The sequence below is a fragment of the Aphelocoma coerulescens genome, chromosome 8 (genome assembly GCF_041296385.1).
Source record: "Aphelocoma coerulescens isolate FSJ_1873_10779 chromosome 8, UR_Acoe_1.0, whole genome shotgun sequence".
Taxonomy (NCBI): Eukaryota; Metazoa; Chordata; class Aves; order Passeriformes; family Corvidae; genus Aphelocoma; species Aphelocoma coerulescens.
In genome coordinates this window covers 5,393,247-5,414,842 of record NC_091022.1, presented here as the reverse complement: position 1 = coordinate 5,414,842, position 21,596 = coordinate 5,393,247, and the positions used below count along the sequence as shown (strand labels likewise).

General features: G+C 42.7%; 1 protein-coding gene across 1 annotated transcript in view; it reads left to right on the top strand.

Annotated features, from left to right (window-relative positions):
* Positions 1-1,591: 1,591 nt before the first annotated feature.
* RGL1 (ral guanine nucleotide dissociation stimulator like 1) overlaps positions 1,592-21,596 on the top strand; it is a 57,684-nt gene continuing 37,679 nt past the window's right edge. Inside the window, exons 1-2 of the mRNA XM_069023781.1 lie at positions 1,592-1,733; positions 2,624-2,734. Of these exons, the coding sequence (XP_068879882.1) occupies positions 1,707-1,733; positions 2,624-2,734 (138 nt within the window). The 5' untranslated portion in view covers positions 1,592-1,706. The remainder of the gene's footprint in view (positions 1,734-2,623; positions 2,735-21,596) is intronic.

The window sequence follows — 21,596 nt, the reverse complement described above, 5'->3', positions numbered from 1 at the left end:
AAAAATGGTAGCTTTCTGGTGCTTGCTAAACTGGATGAGGTAATCTGCTGCTCCTTCCTGATGGAGGTTCTCTCTGTCACTTGTCAGTGGCCAAGAGGATTCAGGAATATAATTTCTGAGAGGGCTTGTGCTCTGCCTTGAATGGAAAAGTCCTGAGCTTGTCTGTCCACAAGGTGTTCTGTAAGGATCCAGTCTGAAACATGATTCAACAAAAGCCAAACTGAATCAAATACAGGATCTCCTTCCCACTGTATTAACTCACTGCCACTTTCTTTTAAATAAAGAAATAGAAATAAGTGCCACTGCTTTCTGACTGCCATCCAAAGTGATGGTAGTGCTTGTACTGTGGGAGCAGGACATCACGGCACAAAAAAGCTTTTATTTCAGAGTAATTTTTTTGCTTTGGTGTTGTATTCCTTGTGTCTGGATATCCATTTTCTTATGCTGATGTGTTGGTCCTGTCCAATGGCAATTTGCTCTGCAGGTACTCACATACCTGCTGGGCTGGCCACGAGGGATTCAATGTCACACTCCACTTTCTGCACATTAAAATTATGACATGGAAGAATGGTTTGCAAAATCTAAAGCATTCAGACTGCTCTGTGCAGTTTTACAGGAGAAGCCACAGGACTCTGGGAAATCTACACTTTGATTGGTAGGGTGCAGTACACATGAGTCAGGTTATCAAAGTCTGTATATTCTGGATCACTTCAGGATCACACACATAAACTAAATGCACAGCCTGTCAAGTGATCAGATCAGGGCACCTGTGACCACACAGCTCAGTCTTGGTTTCATAGCTGAAAATAATATTCCTTGCTTCCGTATGGTTCCTTATGTTAAGAGGTGTGAGTACTGACAGCCCCCGAGCCTGCACTGCTCCTCAGGTCATCGGTATTAACACTGGTGGAAATAGGAACAGGAATATGCCCGAGGTTAGTGTGGGGCTTCGGGACGTCTGAGCTGTTTCAATTCTTAGCACTTTCGTTACCTTGCACGGGAATTTGTGCACTTGAATAATCCCTACTCTAAGTCCCCAAAAGCAGGTAACTAAGGACAGCTTAGGAGGCAACGAAGTTAGTGGGATTTTTAGGGTGTCTTGAGATCGTCGCGTCAGCACGCAGCTGCCTGCAGCTGAAGCATCCACAGAAGTGCTCATGGGGGCTTCTTTGTGAGCGATATGGAATAAAAGTGAGGGAAGTGTCGGCGATTGCCGGGCAGGGCTTAATAAAACCTTTCATTTCCTTACTTCCCAACTGGTAGAAGTACGTTTTTAAACTTAAGCATAACTTAAAATTCCTTCCTTACGGTGGCCCGAACACCTGACCCTGCTCCCCTCCGCCCAGCTCAGGCAGCGGCAGAGGAGAGAGGGAGGGGAAGAAAGGGAGAGGAGGAGGAGACGCTTCCCTGGGAGCTGGGCAGGACGCGCCCGCCGCACGCGGTGCCGAGCGGGGGACTCCTGGGCAGCACAAGCACTGCCAGGCAGGGCGCTCCCAGCGGGGCCGCCGCCATAAACAGGAAACCCTGGGCGGGCCGGGCCGAGGCGGCGCCAGGCGCGGCCACCTCCCCCTGTCCGTCCGTCCCTCCCCCGGCCCGTCCCTCCCGCGCAGCCCAGGGGCCGCTCGGCTCAGCCCGGCCCGGCCCGGCCCGGCCCGCGGCGGGCGCAGCGCGGCGCGTCCGACGAGGCACCCGGAAAGCCACCGAGGATGAAACTGCTGTGGAGAGCGAAAATGGTAACCGGCTGTCCCGTCCCCTGTCCTATCCTGCCCTGCCGCGGGTCCCGCTGCCCAACGATGCCGTGCCCAGCGGTGCCGTGCCCGGTCCCGGCAATGCTGTGCCCGGTGCCAGGGGTGTCGTATCCGATGCCGGCGATGCCGTGCCCAGCGATACTGTGCTTGGTACCGGGATACGCTGTGCCTAGCGATGCCGTGCCCGGTTCCGAGCAGAGTCCCTACATCACATGTTCGCTGGAAGTTCGGGTGACATTGCATTCTGCTTTATTATCCTCGGCTTCTTATTTGCGAGTTTTAACCGCCACCCCCTCTCCCCCCCCCCCCCCCCCCCCACCGCTGTAAAGCTGCTTGGATTTTTTTCTTCTTGAAATAATAGGTTTTTGGAAAAGCAAATCACAAGAGCTTCAGATCCCTCCTTGTCAAGAGAATTAAAATGTTGCTGTGTTTTAAATGCTCTGTAGCTTCAAAGTTTCAAGGCTGTATGCCGAAGTAATTCGAGTTTTAAAAGTGTGAATCCTTCCCTAAATAAAAGCCCAAAGAGATTAATTGCTGTAGAAAAGAGGGGAGGAAAGAGACGACTGCTAATCAAAACCACTCTTTCCTAAAAAGACTTTATGCAACTATGTAAAATATGTGCTTCTCTAGGAAAAACAGTTAAATGGAAAGTCAGGGAATCTCAATACCACAGGAAAGGACAGCTTGCCAAGAATATCTCCAGTGTTCCCTCAACCTAAGGGTATCCTGGATTGCTTTGATTATTGTCTTTACTTTGTGCTGCCCATCTCCTCTGCTCTGCTACTCCAGGCCATTGGTAGACTGTGATCAGCAGAAGAGGGAAAATGTTCCTTTCCATCTTATTTTTCTTTCTTTCTTTCTCCTTTTCCTGGCAGACCACATTTCAGGATGGGGGTGAAGAGGTAGAAGATGGAGCTGTCTACAATGTCACCCTTAAAAAAGTGCAGATTCAGCAGGCAGCCAACAAAGGAGCAAGGTGGCTGGGGGTAAGTGAGGCTGGCTCGGGGGCATTGGGGAGGGCTGCTCATGGACTTCGGAGCTGTCTCCAGGGAGCTGAATTCCACAGGAATTGTTACAATATTAACTTTTAGCGCTGACTGCTCTCATTCTTAATAAAAAAAAAAGAACAAACCAAACACTGAACTAGTCTGCCTGGGTCATCTGAAATAACGCTCTTCTTTTGTTGACTCCTCCTCTTTTCTTGACCTGTGAAAACAATTTGACCAGCTGTGGCCATGTATCAGGTGATTCTTGTTACAGAAATAAGGATTTTAGCTTATGGCTCGAGAGGCTGAACATTTAACAGTTATTTCAGACTGGACTATGGCTCGTTTCTGCTGTTAGGAACCAATCTCAAATCTCAAAACAAGTAGTTGTGTTATTTTGACTGGTGAAGGTCTCTCAATGTCAGCAGAACTTCCTCTGAACTTAAGGGAGTATTGGTTTGGGTCTTACTTCTGTATTGCTTTCTTAGCCGGATGAGAAATTAATTGCATTTCTGCAAGAATTACAGCTCTGTACTGTTTTTCAAAGCACGAAGGCTTTAATGGTAAGTAAAATGAGCTTGAATGCACACACTTGATTTGACATGCTACTGAGTCCCTTCACCTTTATCAGGCCAAGTCCACAGCTGATAAAAAATGTCCTCACTTCATTGGAATCAGTGCAGCTGTGGCAGTTGGGGCCAGATCTGAAGGAGGTGCCTATAACTTTCATAATACTTTGCTTTTTTTCTGTGGGATCAAAGGCAATAATATAAGAAGTTGGCTTGATGTAGTAGCCATGTTGGTATTTTAAAGGCTTTTAAAACTGCCCTGAGATTTATATCCAGTCACTTTCTTGTGAAGCTCCTGTGACATGAAGCAATACAGCAGAACTGAAACCAGAGTCAGGAAAAATAAGCAAATTCTGCCTTGCTTAGAGTCTCCCCTTCTCGTGTTTCCAAGAAGTACATAGAATACTAATCAGAACAGTAATTTCAAATCTGCTTCCTTTGAGTGGCAAATTTCCCATTTCTGCCTCCTGTTTTTACCAGGAAAATATTACAAAGTATATCTGAGCTCCTGCAACTTTCCCAGATGGTTTTATGTAAGAGGTGAAGATAATTTTGAACGTGCCTGTGTCCCATAAACATAGTTCAGAAAAGTAGAATTTTTTCCTGCATGGGCTGTGTTGTTCTTTGTAATAGAAAGAGTTTGCCAGGCCTTGGTCCTGTTCTCAAAGGAAGGGAGTGTGTATGTTCCTGAGGTCATCCCCACAGCTGATGCTACCCTCCCAATAGGAGGACCAGGGACTGCAAGGTTAGGGCAGTGACTGTCAGGTTCCTGTGGCTGCTGTTGGTTTTTTCAGCTCAGAATCAAGCCCTTTTTGTGGGGAAGGAGGCAACGTGTCAGAAATCTGCACCTGTTCGAGGCATAAATCCATGACTTCGGCTTCCAGTCTGGCCTCTTTCATGAGCAAAAAAAACCCCAAACCCCTCATGTGTATTATTTAAAAATATTTTGGAACATATGGGCTGTTTGTTTCCCTTAAGCTCTTCAGAATATAAAGTGTTTTAAACTCTTCCTGTGATCTTGTTTTATTAATGGCTTTTTTGTCATCCTGAAATCAATAAATAGCCTCTAACCCAGAGCATTATTTATGAAGAGCTATCCCTGCCCCCAGCAGTTTGGCTTTGAAAAGCCAAATTGTTTTAGAACTGTCATCAGGTGACTTTTTTTTTTTAATCTGGAGTTTATAAGGGTTGATGATTTTTTTTTTCTACGTTTTGAAACTCATTAGCACTAAATTAACAAGGTGTTGGATTTAGCAATATTGGTCTTAATTTTTTTGATGGTGCCCTAAGTTCAGGCTTAGGTTGAAGACTCAAGGTCAACAACCTATTTGTACATCAGCAAGTATTGAGCCTTCACAGTAATAAACATAGTAACTCTCTTACGGATCATATGCAAGCCTGGATTTACTTTTTTAAAATTATTTTTCAGTGTTGGTTTGTGTCCTGTAAAAGTCCACTTAGCAATCTGACCCTCTCTGAGGCACTGAGCTTCTCCTGGTTTGTTGGGGCAGGTCAAGTCTAATAAACCTTGCTTAAAATTCTCCGTCTTAAGAACCCGTCCCGGGTCACTGAATGGTTGGCCCTGTTATGAGAGAATGAATCATAAGATTCAAACTAAAGCACCATAAACACTTGCCTATTGAAATACAGAAATGTCTTTCTTGTGTTTCAAACTTCTACAACTAACAGAAGTAAAAGACAAACAGGCTGTGACTTAAGCAGGCATCAGCAGTTCTGTAACTTTCAGAAGTGTGAAGCTTTTGGATAATCACTGCATTTCTTAGCTTTAAATTTAATATTAGACATCAAAGGATGCCAATAATAGCCACTGCTTTTGTCACCAAATACTTAGTCACTAAATATTTAGTAAAGCTTAAGACTTTAAGCACTAGAGTATTAGGGAATATTAAAAGCTCTAGTGGGAGCTCAGTATTGTGAGAGATGCCGCACAAAAGCACTGTTTTGACTAAGAAGAATGTGCAGACGTGATATTTAAAGAGGATTGTCTGTACACACAGCTGATGATTGGTATCAAAGCTTCAAAAGTCAAGTGTGCCTTCTAGAACTATTGAGAGAGAATCCCTCCCAAACACGATGGGTTCAACCAGAGAAAGCATGAATGATTTTTTTTTTTTAAAACAAAGTGCGTTTTGGTGTCTCCAGGATAGATTTTGAGAGCTCTCCTGAGAGGATCCTGGAGAGAGAGGAACAAGCTACAAAAGCTGTGGAAGCTGAGATACACAGCCTGACATCTTTGTGAGAGAAAAGGATGAAGAAACAGAGATTTGTACAGATGGATGGCACACTCAGAAGAAGGGATGAGGAGGATTTGGGGTGGACGATTATAATCAGTTGAATGGCATTATATCAGGCTAGAAAAAAAGGCATATTGGTAACTGGAAGGGAAGGTTTGGGAGTGCAGCAAGGAATTTGAATGATGTGGTTAGAAAGAGAATGTTGTGTTTTAAAACTTTGTTTTCAGAAAGAACCTGAAAAATGGGATTCAGCTTCCCTCTGAGGATGTGAATGCAGCCCATGGGGAGGCTGGATGTCAGAGGATGGTGCTATTGTCTCTGAAGAAAAGGCACCAGAGCATATCAGACAAATGTTCTGGGGGGTTTTGATCTTGAACTGACAGCCAGGTACCCGTGAAATGAACCAGAGACGAGCTGAGTCATACTGTATCCAGAAGGAGATCAAAACAGCCAAACAGTGGCTGTAGAAGTAGACCAGCCACTAAATACCTGAATTTCTGGGGCCAGGAGGAATATGCTGACAGTGTGAATGGCATGGGGAGGTGAACTCCAGCCAGTGATCTATAGGAAACAGTAAACAGTTGAAAGAGAAGGGGAAAAAGCAGCGAGTAGAGAAGTAAGTGGAGAGATGGGGGGAACTGGGGGAGGGGGAAGAGTGGTGCAGGAAGAATAGAGGCATGGGTGGGGTGTGGGCAGGTGGACAAGATTACTAAAGTAAAAGCAAACGAGGTTTTAAAATGCTGTGAAGTGACTATTGTCGAGCCCCCGTTGAGCAGCTGGAGTGCTTTATCTCCCCCTTCCAGGAGTTAGAGAGGGATGGGCCACTGCTGTCCAGCCGTGGGAGAGGAGGGAATGGTGAGGAATGAGCCGCTCAGACAGGAGGGGCTCTCGAATACCTGCAAATGTCTTTCCTATCACAGTCCTTCATCTGGGAAGGAGTGAGGAAGAGACCTACAGTGAGTATTTAGTGAGGCATGTCACAGGAAATGTAGCCAGGAACAGGAGTTCCCCAAGCCTCAGTGCCGAGTCTTCCACACCTGACATGATTGCTGAGCTTTCAGAGTCCATCCTTGCCATCAAGTTTCTTGCTTTACTGATGGATGACAGGGACTCCTCTTCCTTTGAGTCTTAAATATCCAGATAACAAGTACTCTGCTCATTTATGGCCAGGCTGCCTGGCTTCATTAGGCATGGATTACACATCTAGAGGAGATTTTAGAAACTTGGTTTTTACTTTTTGCTTTCTCTTTTTGGCTACAGCTGAACTTCTGGCTCTGGGGTTTGTTCAGGCAGAGATGGATTCAAAATATAGCTTGTCTCAAAGTGTCTTTAATATTATAATGTTTGGTGTATAGCAGAACATGTTCTTCCAAAATTGTAAATGAACTGCTGTTAGAAGGGTGTTTTTCAATACCTTAAAATGCTAAAAGAGGAAAAAGCTGAAAAGTAGCAAATCTATCACTTAATATTTGTGTGTTTTCTTAACACTGCTATTATTTGAGAATTACCTTTTCTGGGAATTTTGTGGTGTTTTAAAAATAATTTTTTTAATTTAATTTTTTTTTTAAAATTTTGTTTTATTTAATGCAAGTGATTGCCTTGCACTGAAAACTGCATGTGACCGCAAGTTTGGTTTCTGAACACCTCTACAGTCACATACATTGGCATGAAGCTTGTGCTGGAGAGTTCAGACAGAAGAGCATTGCAAAAACTTGTGACTAACTAATCTGTATCCCAGTTGGGACTTGGGACCTCTCTGTGACTCAATCAATATGTCAGAAAAGAAGCTTTAGTCTGGATTTCTTTCTTTCCAGCACAGACTTCCTAACTATGGATTGAGATGTAAGTGGTGCCTGGAATCATCAACATTTAGGAAGAAGCAAAACCTCATATTTTCCCTGAGCCTGCTCCTGCCCTCCCATGTGCCCTCCTGAGCCAGCTCTGTGATTTCTTTTTCATCTTACCCTTAGATCCCAGATGTTCTGGTCAAGTGTAGTTTCCTATGGAAGCAGCAGGCAAGGGCTTGGCTGATCATTGTCCTTGCTGCAGCTTGCTGTTTTGTTTCTTGATTTAGAGCATGTGTTGGTCGCTTTTAGCTAAAGCAGACTCTTTTAATCAGGTTCCCTCAGCCTGTCCTGACTGCCCAGACCGAGGCCAGGGTGTAGCTCTGTCCGTATGTTTGGCAGAAGCAGAAAAGCAGCTCCCAAGGAGCTGACAGGCTCCCTATGGAAACTGAGCTGTGCTATTGTCCACTCCAAAGTCTCTGAGGAACTATCTTGGAGAAGGAAGAAGGATGGGGTGTGCTCACACTGGTTTTGCATGGGGGAAGATGCCTGCTAGTTGCTGGAGATCCACAAAGTAATGTATTCAGAGGGAACTGAATGATTTTACCTATAGACATGTGCACAGTTATCCAAAAGAAAGCTTTGGCATTTAACTCAGCTTGTCTTTTGGTTTGGAGTAGGCTCCTTCCTCCTGTCCTCCCTTCAGTTGTGAGCGTAGTAGTACCGTGGTACTATTCACAGCCCTTATTAATGACTTCTCATGGAATATTTTTCTCCTCACTTCCTGGTTTAGGCACAGATCTCTGCTCCAGGGATATCCTAAGCAGCAGTCTTGGATGCAGTCATCAGCTGGTTAATAGAGGCTGTGTGTGAAACAGACACTCAAAAATGGAAACTGAGCCTATTAAGTGTTTTAAAATGGAAGCCTGAAAGATTACTGTCCACTACTTTCCTAGTTCCAAATCCAAAATGCATAATTAGAAGGGTGACTGGCTTTGTAGCACAGTGACATGCTCTCAGTTGAGTGTAAGACCTCTCACTCCAAGCTGCCAAAGTGTGACAGGGTGGCAGTGCTTTAATTCTGTGGTGTTACTAAGGCTGAGTTAGGGCTGGGATACCCCAGCACAGCCATGAGGAACCAGGGAGAGAGAGGGGCAGCCTCCCTTCCTGGGGCTGTGCAGAGGCACCTCTTGCTAATGATTCTTATATTAAGTGGAATAACAAGAGTTAAGGGAGCCTCTTGAGCAAAGCTGCTGGAGACTTCTGTTGCTGCACTGGTTGTACCTGCATTTTATAGATCTCCCAGCCAATCTGCTCATGGACAAAACTTGCCCTTGGCATACTCTCAGTTTACCTGTGACATGCAGGATTAGAATGACATCCTGTGCTATAATTGCTTTCCCCTGGGAATTCCTCTGACAGCCAGGATGACTGGTTTTTTAAACTGTGCTACTTGGATGCTACAGGTTCTCCCTGAATTCCAGTACCTTAACTGTCTTGTTGCTGACATTGCTGAATGTTATCTTGCTTGCTTTTTTAAGAAGCAGTAAGTGAAAGGAATAACCCCCAAATTTTGTTTGCTCTGCAAAGGAACACTGGCACTTTCTGAATGCTAGATCTAGGTCACTTGTTGGTTAAGGAAGAGTTGGCAACGAATGTGGCTATGTGTCATCGGAAAGCCTGGAAGATGCAGCACATGAACTGGACTGAGATGCTGTACGGAGAACAGCCCTGGAGAAACCATTAGTTTTACGGTTTGGGTTTTGATGCCTTCATTTAAGGAACAGGGTGAAGCATTGCAAGCACGTTAGTCACACTTGGATTTAAATTGAACCTTAGTAAAGCTAATTAAAAATGTGTGTGTAAATACATGCTTTAACTTGCATCTTTTACTACTGCTGTTTTTTAAATATATAATTTCCTTTAGCCAGCACTGTAAGGGGGTCAGCTGTGTGAAGAAGCCAGCACAAAGTAGTCAGATCATGCTTAGCTTCTTGGAGAAAACGGGGTTATTTTGTGTAACACGGGTAAATAAACGCTAACTTAGTGTGGATCCTACTCTTGCTTGTCTTTGTGTAGTCACTGCATAGTGTCTTGTAAAGCAGAGGCAAAATGTGTGTGATGTCTTAGTGTTAGTAGCGCATTAAGATAGTATCAGAGATTGTAAAAGATGATTCCTAAAGGGAATTGGAACCTCATTCCTGAAGGGTTGAGCAGTTCACCAGCACTTGTCTCTGGGAAGGTGTCACATTTTGCTCCTGCAGTCTCCCAAAAGTAGTTTTGCCCTTGATTGACCCCAAAAAGCTCTATATTCAGTGGCCATACAAGCGCTTCAGAAGTGACTTGTAATTCTTCCTGGGTAGTACACTAGCATGTAGGGCTCAACTCTAGTCTGTGTTAAGTTTTTACACCTTATGGAATAAGAATTTTATTGATGGATGAGGATGTGTGTTTTATTTTTTTTCTTTTCTTTTATATAAAGAAAGTTTTAAAGCCATAGTGAGGAATTATATGTTTTGGACATGGAAATCCATTTACTGTTTATGGAAATCCTTTTACCTTGGACCAAACTGAACTCATGCTAATGCCTGAATACTGTAGTTCAGTTTAGCACCATGCTACCAATAGGTGACAATTTAGGGACTGCAAGGAAAGTGGGAACATATCCAAGTGAATTGATAATTGAACTCTTACAGCACCTTTCACGCAAATAACCTTCAAAGCATGGCTGCAGATTTTCTCTAGACTGTGTTGGATGTTGTAATGTAACACAGCACAAAAGTAGGATTTGGGTAGGAATTAAAATTCGGCCTCAGTGGCCTGGGTTTGGGAGATTCCTCTTTCATTGGGGAGGTGGGAAAGAGATGGGGGAAAAGTGTTTCTGGGACGATATGACTTTGATAAGGCTGGGGTTTTGGGGCTGCTGAAGGGTTTGAAGCATTAAAAAAAGTTGAGTGAGATGGATTGGCTGTCAGAGCTGCATGGTAATATTTATTTAGTGGCTTTATAGTGTTATCACATGGATATCTTCTTCACAGGTGACACTTGCAGCAAGGAGCAGCTGCTTAGCAAGGCACAGCAGCACATGGAAACAATTTAGGACCAGAAATGAATTAATTTAAACCAGCTGGGGAGAAGAGCTGGACTTCTGAGAGTCCAGAGTTCTGTGGACGCATTTGCCCCCCATGCAACAGCTGTTGTGAAAGGAAGCTCTAATATCAACTTACAGCAGGGAAGGGGGGAATGAAATGAAGCTTAGAAAATATTGTTAGGGAGATGACAGCAACTCCTCACTCATTTCTGGTGCTTGCTCCCTCATCTCAAAGGTAGGAGAACTAGAAAGGGGATCCACAGGTGGAGAGGGATTTGGAGACACTAAAAACGTGAGGACTGTTATATTTATGTCTTTGTGGAGCTGAGGTTGATGTGCAAGTTTAACAATAAATCCTCACAGGATTGAGGCTCCATTCTGGTAATGATTAGGAGGATATAGGAGAAGCATTCAAAACAGTGAGTGGAGAAGGGACACTTTATCTCCAGGGTGGTTTTGAAAGCAAGGGGGGAAAGAAATTAGTGATTTTATATTGCATGTAATTAACCTGAAGGGACTTGCTGCTGGCAGAAGTAATTGAGTCCAACCAAGTCCAGGAGGATTCAGAAAGGATTGAACATTTATATAAATAATGAGAACAAATGCATGCGATTCAAAACACAAGACATCAATTTTTGAGATTTAGGTATAAAATGAACATGTCCTGCTGCTGAGAAGAGTCTTTTCCTTTAGGCTGGTTATTCTGAATGTTATGGGTGTTGTTTCTTCACCTTCCTCTATAGCATCTGGCCATTGTTAGAGGGGGGAAAACCTCTATAGTTTAGTTTAAAATGACAATTATTATGTGTGGCTGTTTATAAATTTCTGGTTTCAATTTGTTTGCAGCAAATGTTTAATGAGGCAGAATAAGATTGAACATAGGTACTTATCAAAAGAATCATGAGGACTTTAATGCCCAGAAGGTGTCAGGGCCATATTGCCACATGGTAGAGGAATTTGGTGTGGGCTGGTTTTCCAGCAGCCCTGCAACCTCCTCCTTGTTAAGGAGAACTCTGAGTGCTCAGATCTTGCTCTTTTTTGTGTGTGTAAAGCACAAGTTTGCATCTGTGCAGTTTTAGACTCTGCAAAAGTAGGAATTGTGTGGGTTGCCCTTTGCTTTACCCCATTCATTTTCACGATAGCTGCTTTAAAAATGAGGCAGCTTGAGCAGAGCAGGGTACTCTACATGTGGGCTCCTCAGACCTTTTATGCAGTGGAAGAACAATGTCCTTTGACTTGCTGTGGTACCCTTTATTTATACTTGGCAGAATTGTTTGCTTTTTGTTGTCGCTTCCAATCATTGTGCTGAAAGATGTAATGTTCTGCCTACTGTAACCCTTCAGGTCTTCTCTGATCCATGTGCCATCATGGGATCTCTGAGGGTAGAACTTCCAGCAGATTTTGTTCCTAGCCTCTCATATTTATCTCCATTTACTTGCACATCAGAGCTCACCTTCAGCAGGTTTGGCAATGAAAATGAGATTTTGGCAGCTCCACCTCAGGTGTGAAGCTTTGTGCCACTTTGCGTGGTGGCATTCACTAACCTTTTGCTCTGCTGGGTTGCAGACTGATGGAGTTCTGACTTTTTCCTCTGTGCCACCTCTATGGCTGTCCCACACGTGGCTATGACACCAGCCAGCAGTGCTGCCCTTGGGCTACAATGGCACTAAGGAGGTATAGGCATTTCATGTGCTTTTGTGGAGTAATCCTGTTATTATAGTGTTTTATTTAGTCTATTTTTTCTCTTATATTCATCCCACCTTTTTTGGTCTGAAAGCAGTTTAAGGGATTATTTTCCCCTCCCACCCTTCAGCTGCTTTGTACAGTTGCCTTTCTCCCTATGGAGACTCAACCTTTCTTCCAGTCAATAGCCGTTCCTTCCTTTCTGGGGAGTCCATGGGCTCTTTGTGCAAGTAAAACAACATGTTTTTATTACAAAGTGGCATTTTCCACTTTGTAATGAAACGAAAGATCTCAGAATGATTGAACAATATGGAATGACTGAATGCTTTGAGATAGCCCTTGGGTTTCATACTGAAGACTTGTGGTAGATCTCATTAGACTGCCAGATCCCAATGGCTCCTTGTTAGTAGCTATAAATCCTAAAGCAGAAATAGACATCATGTTAGAGCTATCAAGGGTTTTATTCCCTCCTGAATATAGTGTATGCCCCACACAAGCTTGCACACAATAAATTGAGTTTCTGTTTTGACTCGAATCAAGTGCAGAATGTTCTTCAGTTGTTTAGAGTATTCCTGTGGATAGAACTTGTCAGATGAGGTTCATAACATTTCAGAGATGTGTTGATGTTGGGATGGCAAACAAGTCAGTACACCCGTCTGGATTAGCTGTAGTCTGCAGTGCAAAAGAGATTAATTAACTAAATGCTCCTGAGGTACACTTGGAACCTGGTTTAAATATTACATGCAAATAACAGCAAGAAAATTATTATGAAGATATGCCTCTGCTTTTGTTTGCTTGGTTTGTAGTAATCTCTGGCTGTACCTCTGATGCATTTTGTGTTTCTTAGAGTAGAAACCCTTTAGGGCACGGCCGGTGTCTTTGGTTTGGAGATGGCAGCCATTGTGCTGCTGTTGGAAATGCCCCATGAGTAACAACAATGTGTTTCACTTGGAAGGCAGATCTTAGGCCTTTGCATTCCTCCCATGGAGTGCTTCAGATTGATTCTGGCTGTGCTACAGGCTCCTTGCTCCCTGGAGCAGAGAAAATGTGAATGAACTCTTGCACACTTACTTAAAGCATGAGGCTTGCATTCTTCCTGCAAAAACAGGCACTTTATTCGGGAAAACATCAAGTGGTCAGAGGGAGCAGGACAGGGAAGAGCAGAGGTAGGCTGTTAACTCCTGGTGGGTAATTAAACCACAGCCTCCTCAAAAAAGAAGAAAAATCAAAACAACAGACAGCAAACGGGGACAACTTATTTATCTGGCATTTTTTGCTCTTTTTTCCCCCTTACTTGTGAGCTATACTTACTTTGCATTCTGACTCAATACTTCTGCTTAATTATGTGTTTTGATCTGTGTCCATTGCCTGAGGATTTCAGTCCGAGTGCAATGCAGCATTCTTAAACCAAAACACAAATGTTTGCAGAGGGTTTGGGGACAGCTCACACCATTTGTGCTGAGGCAAAAGAGGAGGGTTCATGACTGGTGCTTTAGTTAGGAGAATGCAGTAATTCATGTAAGTGTGCAGTAGTTTAGTTGTCACATGCTTCTGTTTATCTGCTGACATGCAGAATTTCTCATAGAGAAAATGCCTGTACAACTGGGACAAGGATGTTGCCATCGCTTGCAGACACACATGTAGCCAAACAGTCACTCCCTGGCTCTGTAGGGGTGTGTGTGTGCAGGAGAACACCAGGCAATACCATACTCCATCCCTTGTGATATCTAGATAATATAGTAAAAATGCAGTTTGGCCTGGATTTATGACTGAGTTAATATTTTTGGACTCTTTCAGCATGTAAATAAGTATTCAAGCTGGTAACACTTAATATTAGGAAACATTAGCTTCCTATTACTTTTTTTTCTACTCAGACACCACCCTGGAGATGCCTCTTAGTTTCAAAACAAAGGGTAGTAAAAAGCACAGCCATGGAAATGAAGTTTATAATGCAGTGTAGGTATGTTTTCATGATGTAGTCATAAAAGTGGTTACTGACTGCTAGCCTATTTCTTTTTAAAAAGCTTAGAAAAAATTGGCATTAGAGATTGCTCACAGTAATTATTATGAGACATGTAACAGCATTTCTTGGGTATTTGTTGTTCCACAGAAATACCTTGTTCCCAGATCAGTTTACTTTAAAATATCAATCAGTCTTCTGCTAAGTATTTTCTCCTCTGTCAGAAGGCATTTCATCTCCCCACACCTACAGGTTTAATTTCCAGCTATTCACACTATTTATAATTTATCACTCTCGCCTTGTTTTCACTGGATGCAGGGGCAGTTTACACTGATTTCCTGAGTCAGTATAAATTTAATTTCTGTGTACTGTTTGAGCAAGCTTTAGAAAGGAAAGGAGTGTGAAAGGAGAGCCAACAATACAATTAGGATGAATAAAAGCATTTTGGGTTATGTAATATGCATTCATGCTACTATTGTGCAACAGAATTATTACTTGTGGCATCCTTAAATCCATTTTGAATTTAGCACTGCTGCCTGCTGCCTCATATAGGACCTTCTTTGTTTCTACTGACTGAGCAGAAAGTGATGATGAGCTCCACAATTAATTTAAATTACATTTCTGGAAGGAGATAAAAAATAGTGTGACTTTTCACAGGACAAGTGAATACTTGTTGGTAGTCAAAAATCATGATACCATATGAAATGTCTGATTGTGTTAGTGGTAATATCAGTCACCCCCTCTTTTTGCTACGCTTGGTGTTTATTAAAAAATGACAGAGTATTTTAGCATTTTTTCTTGAAAGAAACATGGCAAAAGGCTTTGCTGACCACTGTTTCACAAACAACATTTAATAGCTTTCCTCTGGCATTTCTTAGGATAGGTTATAGGTTAGCAAGCACAGTCCCGGAAGGGATGTCCTTGCTAAGGGGTGCTTACAGTTTCCTCTGGGACCTGACAGAACCTATCAGCTGGCCAGTTTGAATATGGACAATTCTTTAGGCCACTTAAAGTTGTGACCGCCTCTGTGATCCACACTTAAGAATAGACAAACTCCCCCCCAAGCTCTCTCTCGTTTCCGGCGCTGGGACAGGTGGCTGCAGGCCCCGTGCGGGGGCCAGTGGGCCTGGCCCAGGTCCTGCTTGGGCCAGGCCGGGCCGGGCCATGGCCAGCCTGGAGCCATGGGCCTGTTCCAGCCATGGAACCCCCCCCACTGCCTTGCTGTGGACAGCCGGAGTGGCTCGGAACCCCCCCCTCCACTGATTTCAGCAAAGCGGCACCTCTGTCTGGCAGAGATCAGGTGACCAACAGCGATAAGCCACATTCCAGCTGCAAGGCCGAGGTGAGATTAACCCTTTTATTGCTGTGAAGAGCTGAAAACCTGAGGGAAGAGAGAGAGGAAATGCTTAAAGCTGAAAGTCTGTTGTGAAGCTATGATATATCAGAGTATCCCGTTGTAATTTCATGAAGATATGGGGGGTGGAGTGTTCAACTCGTAAGCAATAGGCAGATGCTGACGCAGCTGTAATTTCATGAGAAGTTTGGACAGGGAGAGATAAACCAGATGAGGACTTTTGCTCCAAACGAGAAAGGAGAAAACCTCAGTTCCTGGAGATGCTCCCTGAGACAGTCTTAAAGATGAAGATGAGGAAGACCCTTTGCTCCCAGGGAAGGAGAAGGACCTCTGGTTTTTTGTTTCTGAACGGCTCAACCTTAAAATTGTACCCCAAAAGAGTTCAAGAGTGGACCCTCGAAAGCAGTTGCAGGAAAAGCTGTAAGTCAGGGGAAGGGACTCACATGCGAGCAGAGAGACTCCTCTTCCTAAATGGACTGAACAATATTTGGAAGTGGGCGGCTGTCTCGTTGTGATAATGTTTTCATAGCACGAGCAAGAAGAGACTTCTCTTCGTAAATGGACTGAACAAGGTTATTATGGAAGTGGTAAACAGACTGAACGTCTCAAGGGTTGTCTTTTTACATTGTCAGTGGGAGAAGGGAGGAAGGTGGGGGGAGGAGGAGAGTTCTGAAGGCAGTATAATTTTTTTTCTTCTTTTAGGTCTGTTAATAAACTTCTTTATATTCTTTCAAGTTTGGTGCCTGCTTTGCATTTCTCCTAGTTCTTATCTCACAGAAGATAAACAGTAATGAGTATTTTAGACCAAACCACTACACTAAATTGATGTTTCTGCCCGGTTACAAACCCAACCCGTGACAGATAGGCATAGAGTTGTCATTTTTAACATCAAGGCAGCTTAGAAATATTGTATATAAATACAGAATTTGCTGTGCTATGAGATTGAACCTCTAAGTATTCCTCAGATGGCAGGTGCACTGTACCTAGCCCTGTAATCTATGAGCAGAAGCACTAGAAGCTGTTTCAGACTGAAGTAAAATGTTTGAGTTGTCTGCCACCTTTTATACTTGTTTTCTCTGCTCAGCACCTCTTCTTTTCTCCCTTATGGTTCCCAGTAATGGTTCCTGGGTGCTTTGGCACCTCCAGATTTCCAGGGCTGACTAGAAGCTGTGAGAGTGTGGGGAAGGAGGAAGAGGAGTTAAGATAAAGGCTGTGAGCAGAAGCAATAATTACTATTTCTGGGGCACAGGGGAGCTGCACCAGCTGCCTTTACCTCCTTAGGGACCCTCTGTAATTCATACCTGGAAAGGCTGTTAGTAGTTTTCACAATTAATCACTGCCTGCTTTATGCAAGTTCCAGCAGACTTTGTAGAGCTCTTCTTTCTCGGAGACACTGTGTAACACTTCCTTTGGCTCCAGAAGTAAAAATATTTTCGAAAATGAGCTGATTCTACTGCCAAAATGGCACTAAAGCCCATTTCCTTGCCTTCATCCTGGTGTTCTGCTCACTTAGCTGTTCATTATTTTGAGTATTTATTTACTGCTTGGTTTGGAGGTTGGACATTTTAGTGTTTCTGGGCACTGAAGAGAGGAAGATACTGAGTTTTACAGATAATTTTCCTCTAATACAGGAGAGCTTTGGGAAGATACTTAGTACGGGACACATTTATTTACTGGATTATAAGAGTGTTTCTAGTAAATGTCATTTGATGACAGTCCTCCAACAATGTAAGATGCACATGACTAAGAATCTTACCTGACTTACTGGTTTCTTTTTCTTGCTTTTCAGTTTTAAGTTAGGAACTTGCTAAGCTTCGGTGTCCAATCAAAACCACCACAAGGAGTATTTCATAATACAAATTATAAAATTAATACATCCCTGGTATGCCTAAAAGGGAACAGGGTTGTGATGAACTGCAGATCTGTGAAATACAACAAACAAAAAAGAAACATGGGTAATCTGATGTTTCAGGTTCAGTTAACTCAATGATGACACCAAGTCAGACAAGAGAAGAGGGTGAGAGGCCTTGTATTGGTTTTGTTAAAAGTCATTCTAGCAAGAGAGGTGAGAGGCAGGATGAGAGGGAAGTTTTCGTAGGTAGGAAGTGACAAGACGGTAAGTGCATAAATTGTACAAGGTAGAGATGGAGATTCGGAGCTGTTCAGGTGATTTTTTTTTTTTCTTTAAAAACATTGTATGCTGCACAGTGAACCTCTTGGATGAGTTGATTCTCACTGAATAATATGGCGACATTCCTTCGCTGCACAGATGCTTCTGAGTGGGTAAATTCAGAGCCAGAATTTCTATGTTCCCATGGCTGGTTAGGCTCCACCATTTGTAAGAAGCGGCACAATGCCATTTTAACCTACACCTCTTTGAAGATCCAGTTTAGTAATGCACTTGCTAAAACTTCTTTAGATGCATGCAGGGAGGTGATGTGTAAATTAGGTCTCCTTACTTTTGCTGTGATTCATTTAGAGCTGGTCCCACAAAATTCACCGATATCCAAATGAGTGTAAATTTGCATCACTTCAGAAGGTGTGAGAATGCACAGCTCAGCACCATGGAATGCCTCTTGTTTCTTATTTTCCCCAGAGTGGCTTTAAGTAGCTGCAAGTTGCCCGAGTGAAAGGGTTCTAACTGAGCAGCAGCATTTGTGTAAGAGGCTTTTTTCCTTTCTCTTTTTTCCTCTAAATCTGCCCCACAGCTTTTGTGACTGTTTGCCAGCGCTTCAGACAGATACCATCCAGGCTGTGAGCTTTGAGGAGAAAACGAGAATGCCTTTTGTGTCATGATCATGGAATTAATTGGTCCTGGAAACTGTGGGTCGCTGCCAAGAATGGGTATGTGACAAGAAAGGAAAGGAAAAAAAGGGCGGAGCTTTGGAAATTCAGGAACACTCCTTCTCGGATCTTAGGAAAGAGCTCATAAACTTATTTTGGCTTCTGAGTTTGGTGCAGTCAGCATGCAGAGTTATGGTTTTGTGTGGTTTTTTGGGTTTGGTGGGGTTTTTTGTTTGGTTGGGTTTTTTTGGTTGTTTTTATTTTTTGTTGTTGTTTGGTTTTTTAAACAGTATCCAAAATGAGAAAATGGGAGTTAGTGAAGTGGAGAGAGTTCTGTGGAGAGCCCTGGTGTAATTTTATTTCATTTCATTTCCAAGTGCGCTGTAGGATAAAAGCAGCTGTCTTTGTCTGCAGGACGTCCACCGCTGGCCACCCAAGCCCTGCACTGTCAGTCACGCTTTCCTAGGCTGGAAATTCTGCTCCAAATTCACAGTTTTCCCCCATGCAGGCTGTTTTCAATGCTGGCAACTGGGCACAGGGATCTGCAGGGCTCTAACTCCGCCGGGCCCACAGAACTGAGGGCGGGAGGCAGCGGGGATGGGAACGGCCTGGCCCAAAAAGCACTTGAAATACTTGTGACTCCATTTGATAAGATTAGCCGAGGCACAGCTATGTGACATTGTTTGGGCAAAATCGCCACTTCTCAGAGGGTTTTTTTGTTCAGCGGTCATGTGGTGGAGTTGGGAGTCGGTGCAGATGAATGTCAGCTGCTGTGGGTCTGTCTGTCCTGCACCCACGGCACAATCCCGCTTCCTTCCACTCAGTTAGAAACTCCATCAAGGTCTTTGTTGGAAGGAAACGCTTTGTCAAAAAAGTTGTTAATGTCTTTGCAGTTGTTCTTTACCAAAATACTTGACTAAGACAACTAAACAATTTCTGTTTCATGTGTCTTGCTGTTTTTTTAGTGATGTGTGTCTGCGTGTTAAATGAAGACTATTTTAGGTTTTTCTTCTCTTAGACTGACATTATGGATGCTTATATTTCTGGAGCTTTTCAAGTTCAATCATTCCATGATTTGATTTTTTTTCCTTTTTTTTAACTTCCCCCAAGGATGAGTGTAGATATAAAAGATATGTATTGGAGAAACCTGTGTGTAAGGACGCAATGGGAAAAAAATAAGGTTAAAATCACAAAGAGCATCTTTTTTCTACTTTCAGAAGGTTAAAGCAGACTCATATTTAGACAAACAGTGACAATCTTGATTAGAGTGCTTTATTTTCAATTAACATACAAGTTACTGCACTTCAGGCACTTTTATTCCAGCATAGAGTGCCTGTCCAGTAAGTTAATAAAAAAAAAGAGTGGAAAACTCTATGTGGAAAAGCTGTAAGTTTCAAGGAAAGTGAAAAGTGTTCAAAAATCTGTCAAAATTACATTTAAAGTGTTAGATGCTCTGAAAATAACAGCAGAATTTCTGAATAAAACAAATCTTTAGTGGAGTGGTAATGTTTCAAATGACTGAGCTGGAAGAGTATTTGATATCTCCTTTTCTTATTGCTCATCCTAGCTGTTTTAGTATTTTTTTTCCAGTCTGCGTAATGAAAAACAATTAGATCGATTTCATTCCATGATTCTCACTTCCAGAATCTCAACAGATAATATTTGCATTGGGAAAAACCTGCAGAGCAGTGGGGTTTTTTGGGTGAAAGCAATTGTTTCCAGTGATATTTCTGAGATAATGACTATAGTTCTGTATATCTTTGGGTAGCATCCTGTTTTTGTACTGATCAGAGTTTTAACTCTCCTTTTTGTCTGGAGTGTCTAATCCCTCTTGCTAGGCTGTAGCATTAATTTAGGCGATGGTGGCATTTATAGTTAATTTATATTCCCACTGAAGCTTAACAGGTAGTGTTTGGAGGAAGTTTTCCAGCCTGTATGTGTTTTGGCCTGCACGGAGCTCTCCTGTTTCAGCAAGAAGTGTGTACGTAGGTAATGTTTTGCGCTGTAGAGATGTAAGATGATCACGTTAAAGAGAGTGGGCCCCTCAGAAGGTACAGCGTTGCCAAGGGTTTGTAAAGATGTTGGAATTACACTACATCAGTGTGCACACAACCTCAGAAAATAAGGATTTGCAAGGATACCTCCATTTAATCTTTCTACATTTGCTTTTAAAAGATGCTCTCCGTCTTGTAGGAAGCTACTTGCGCATCACTTACACTTGCAGATAATCAAGGCTATAGTCTGTTGCCTGAAAAATCAAAGTGAGATTTTAAAATACATAAATTAGACTCTAAAATGTCATATCTGTTTGTTTTAGAGGACCAAGAAAATGTTACTGAAGCCCTGAAATGTTGAGGTCTCTGTTAGACCACTGGACATGGTGCTGAAGGAGACAAACAGGAGCTGGAGAGCTTTTTTAGTTCTTTGGGTGCACAAAACAGTGCGAAACTGGTGTCATTTTTTGGTACCACTAACAGTGGTCACCATGCACTCCTGTCAAAAATTGCAAAGAGCTTTAGGAGCATCTTTTCATGGCAGTGAGTAGAGTGTTCCTCTGAGCAGAGGGCACTAAAGCAAACATGAAAACTCCTTTGCCTTTGGGTAGCCTGGTTGTGTCAGTGAAGAGATGGCCTCTTGATTAAATCCAGACTGAGCAGTTTCCTGTTAGCGTGAAACCCAGCCCACAAGGTCTTATTCTCAAAGCCTGTTATTGAGCTCGTCTGCCAAGTCCCTTTTCCTTTTAAACTTACAGGCAGAATTACTAAAATAATACAAATACAAGCAATCCCAGAACTCTCACAATGATTTCTAACAGTTTGATGTTTTGCTGACAAAGTTTTTGATTTTTCAGAGTTTGAAGTTGGTTTTGTTTTTGCTTTGGTGGGATTTTTTTGGGGGTTTTGTTTCTTTTTAACATTCTCCCAACATGATGTCTTGGGGAAGTTGTAGTGTTGCAATTAATGGAAAATTTTGTGCATGTATCAGTCTTGGAAGCAAATTCTGCCCTTGTTTTGAATATACTCACCTGAGAGAATGAGAGGGTTTTATGTGCCCTGAGTAAATGTGTCCATAAACCATTACATTGTGAGCGGGTCAATCTGCTGGATTGAAAATAAAGAGTTAAATACAGTGGTGCAGATTTTCGTCCCTGTCTGAAAGTGGTTGTATTGTGTAACCAGTTATTTTTAAAAGGGTATTTCAATTGTTAGATGAAGAATTAGCAAGAAAATTGTAAATTTTTTTTTTTTTTGTGAACCAAGTTTTGCCTAAGGAATATTTGAGTGTAAGAGAGTTACATAGTGGTGACAACATATCCTGTTAATGTTTTTGTAATGACAGTGTCATACATAATTCCAGATACACTTTCAGTTCATTTTTATAA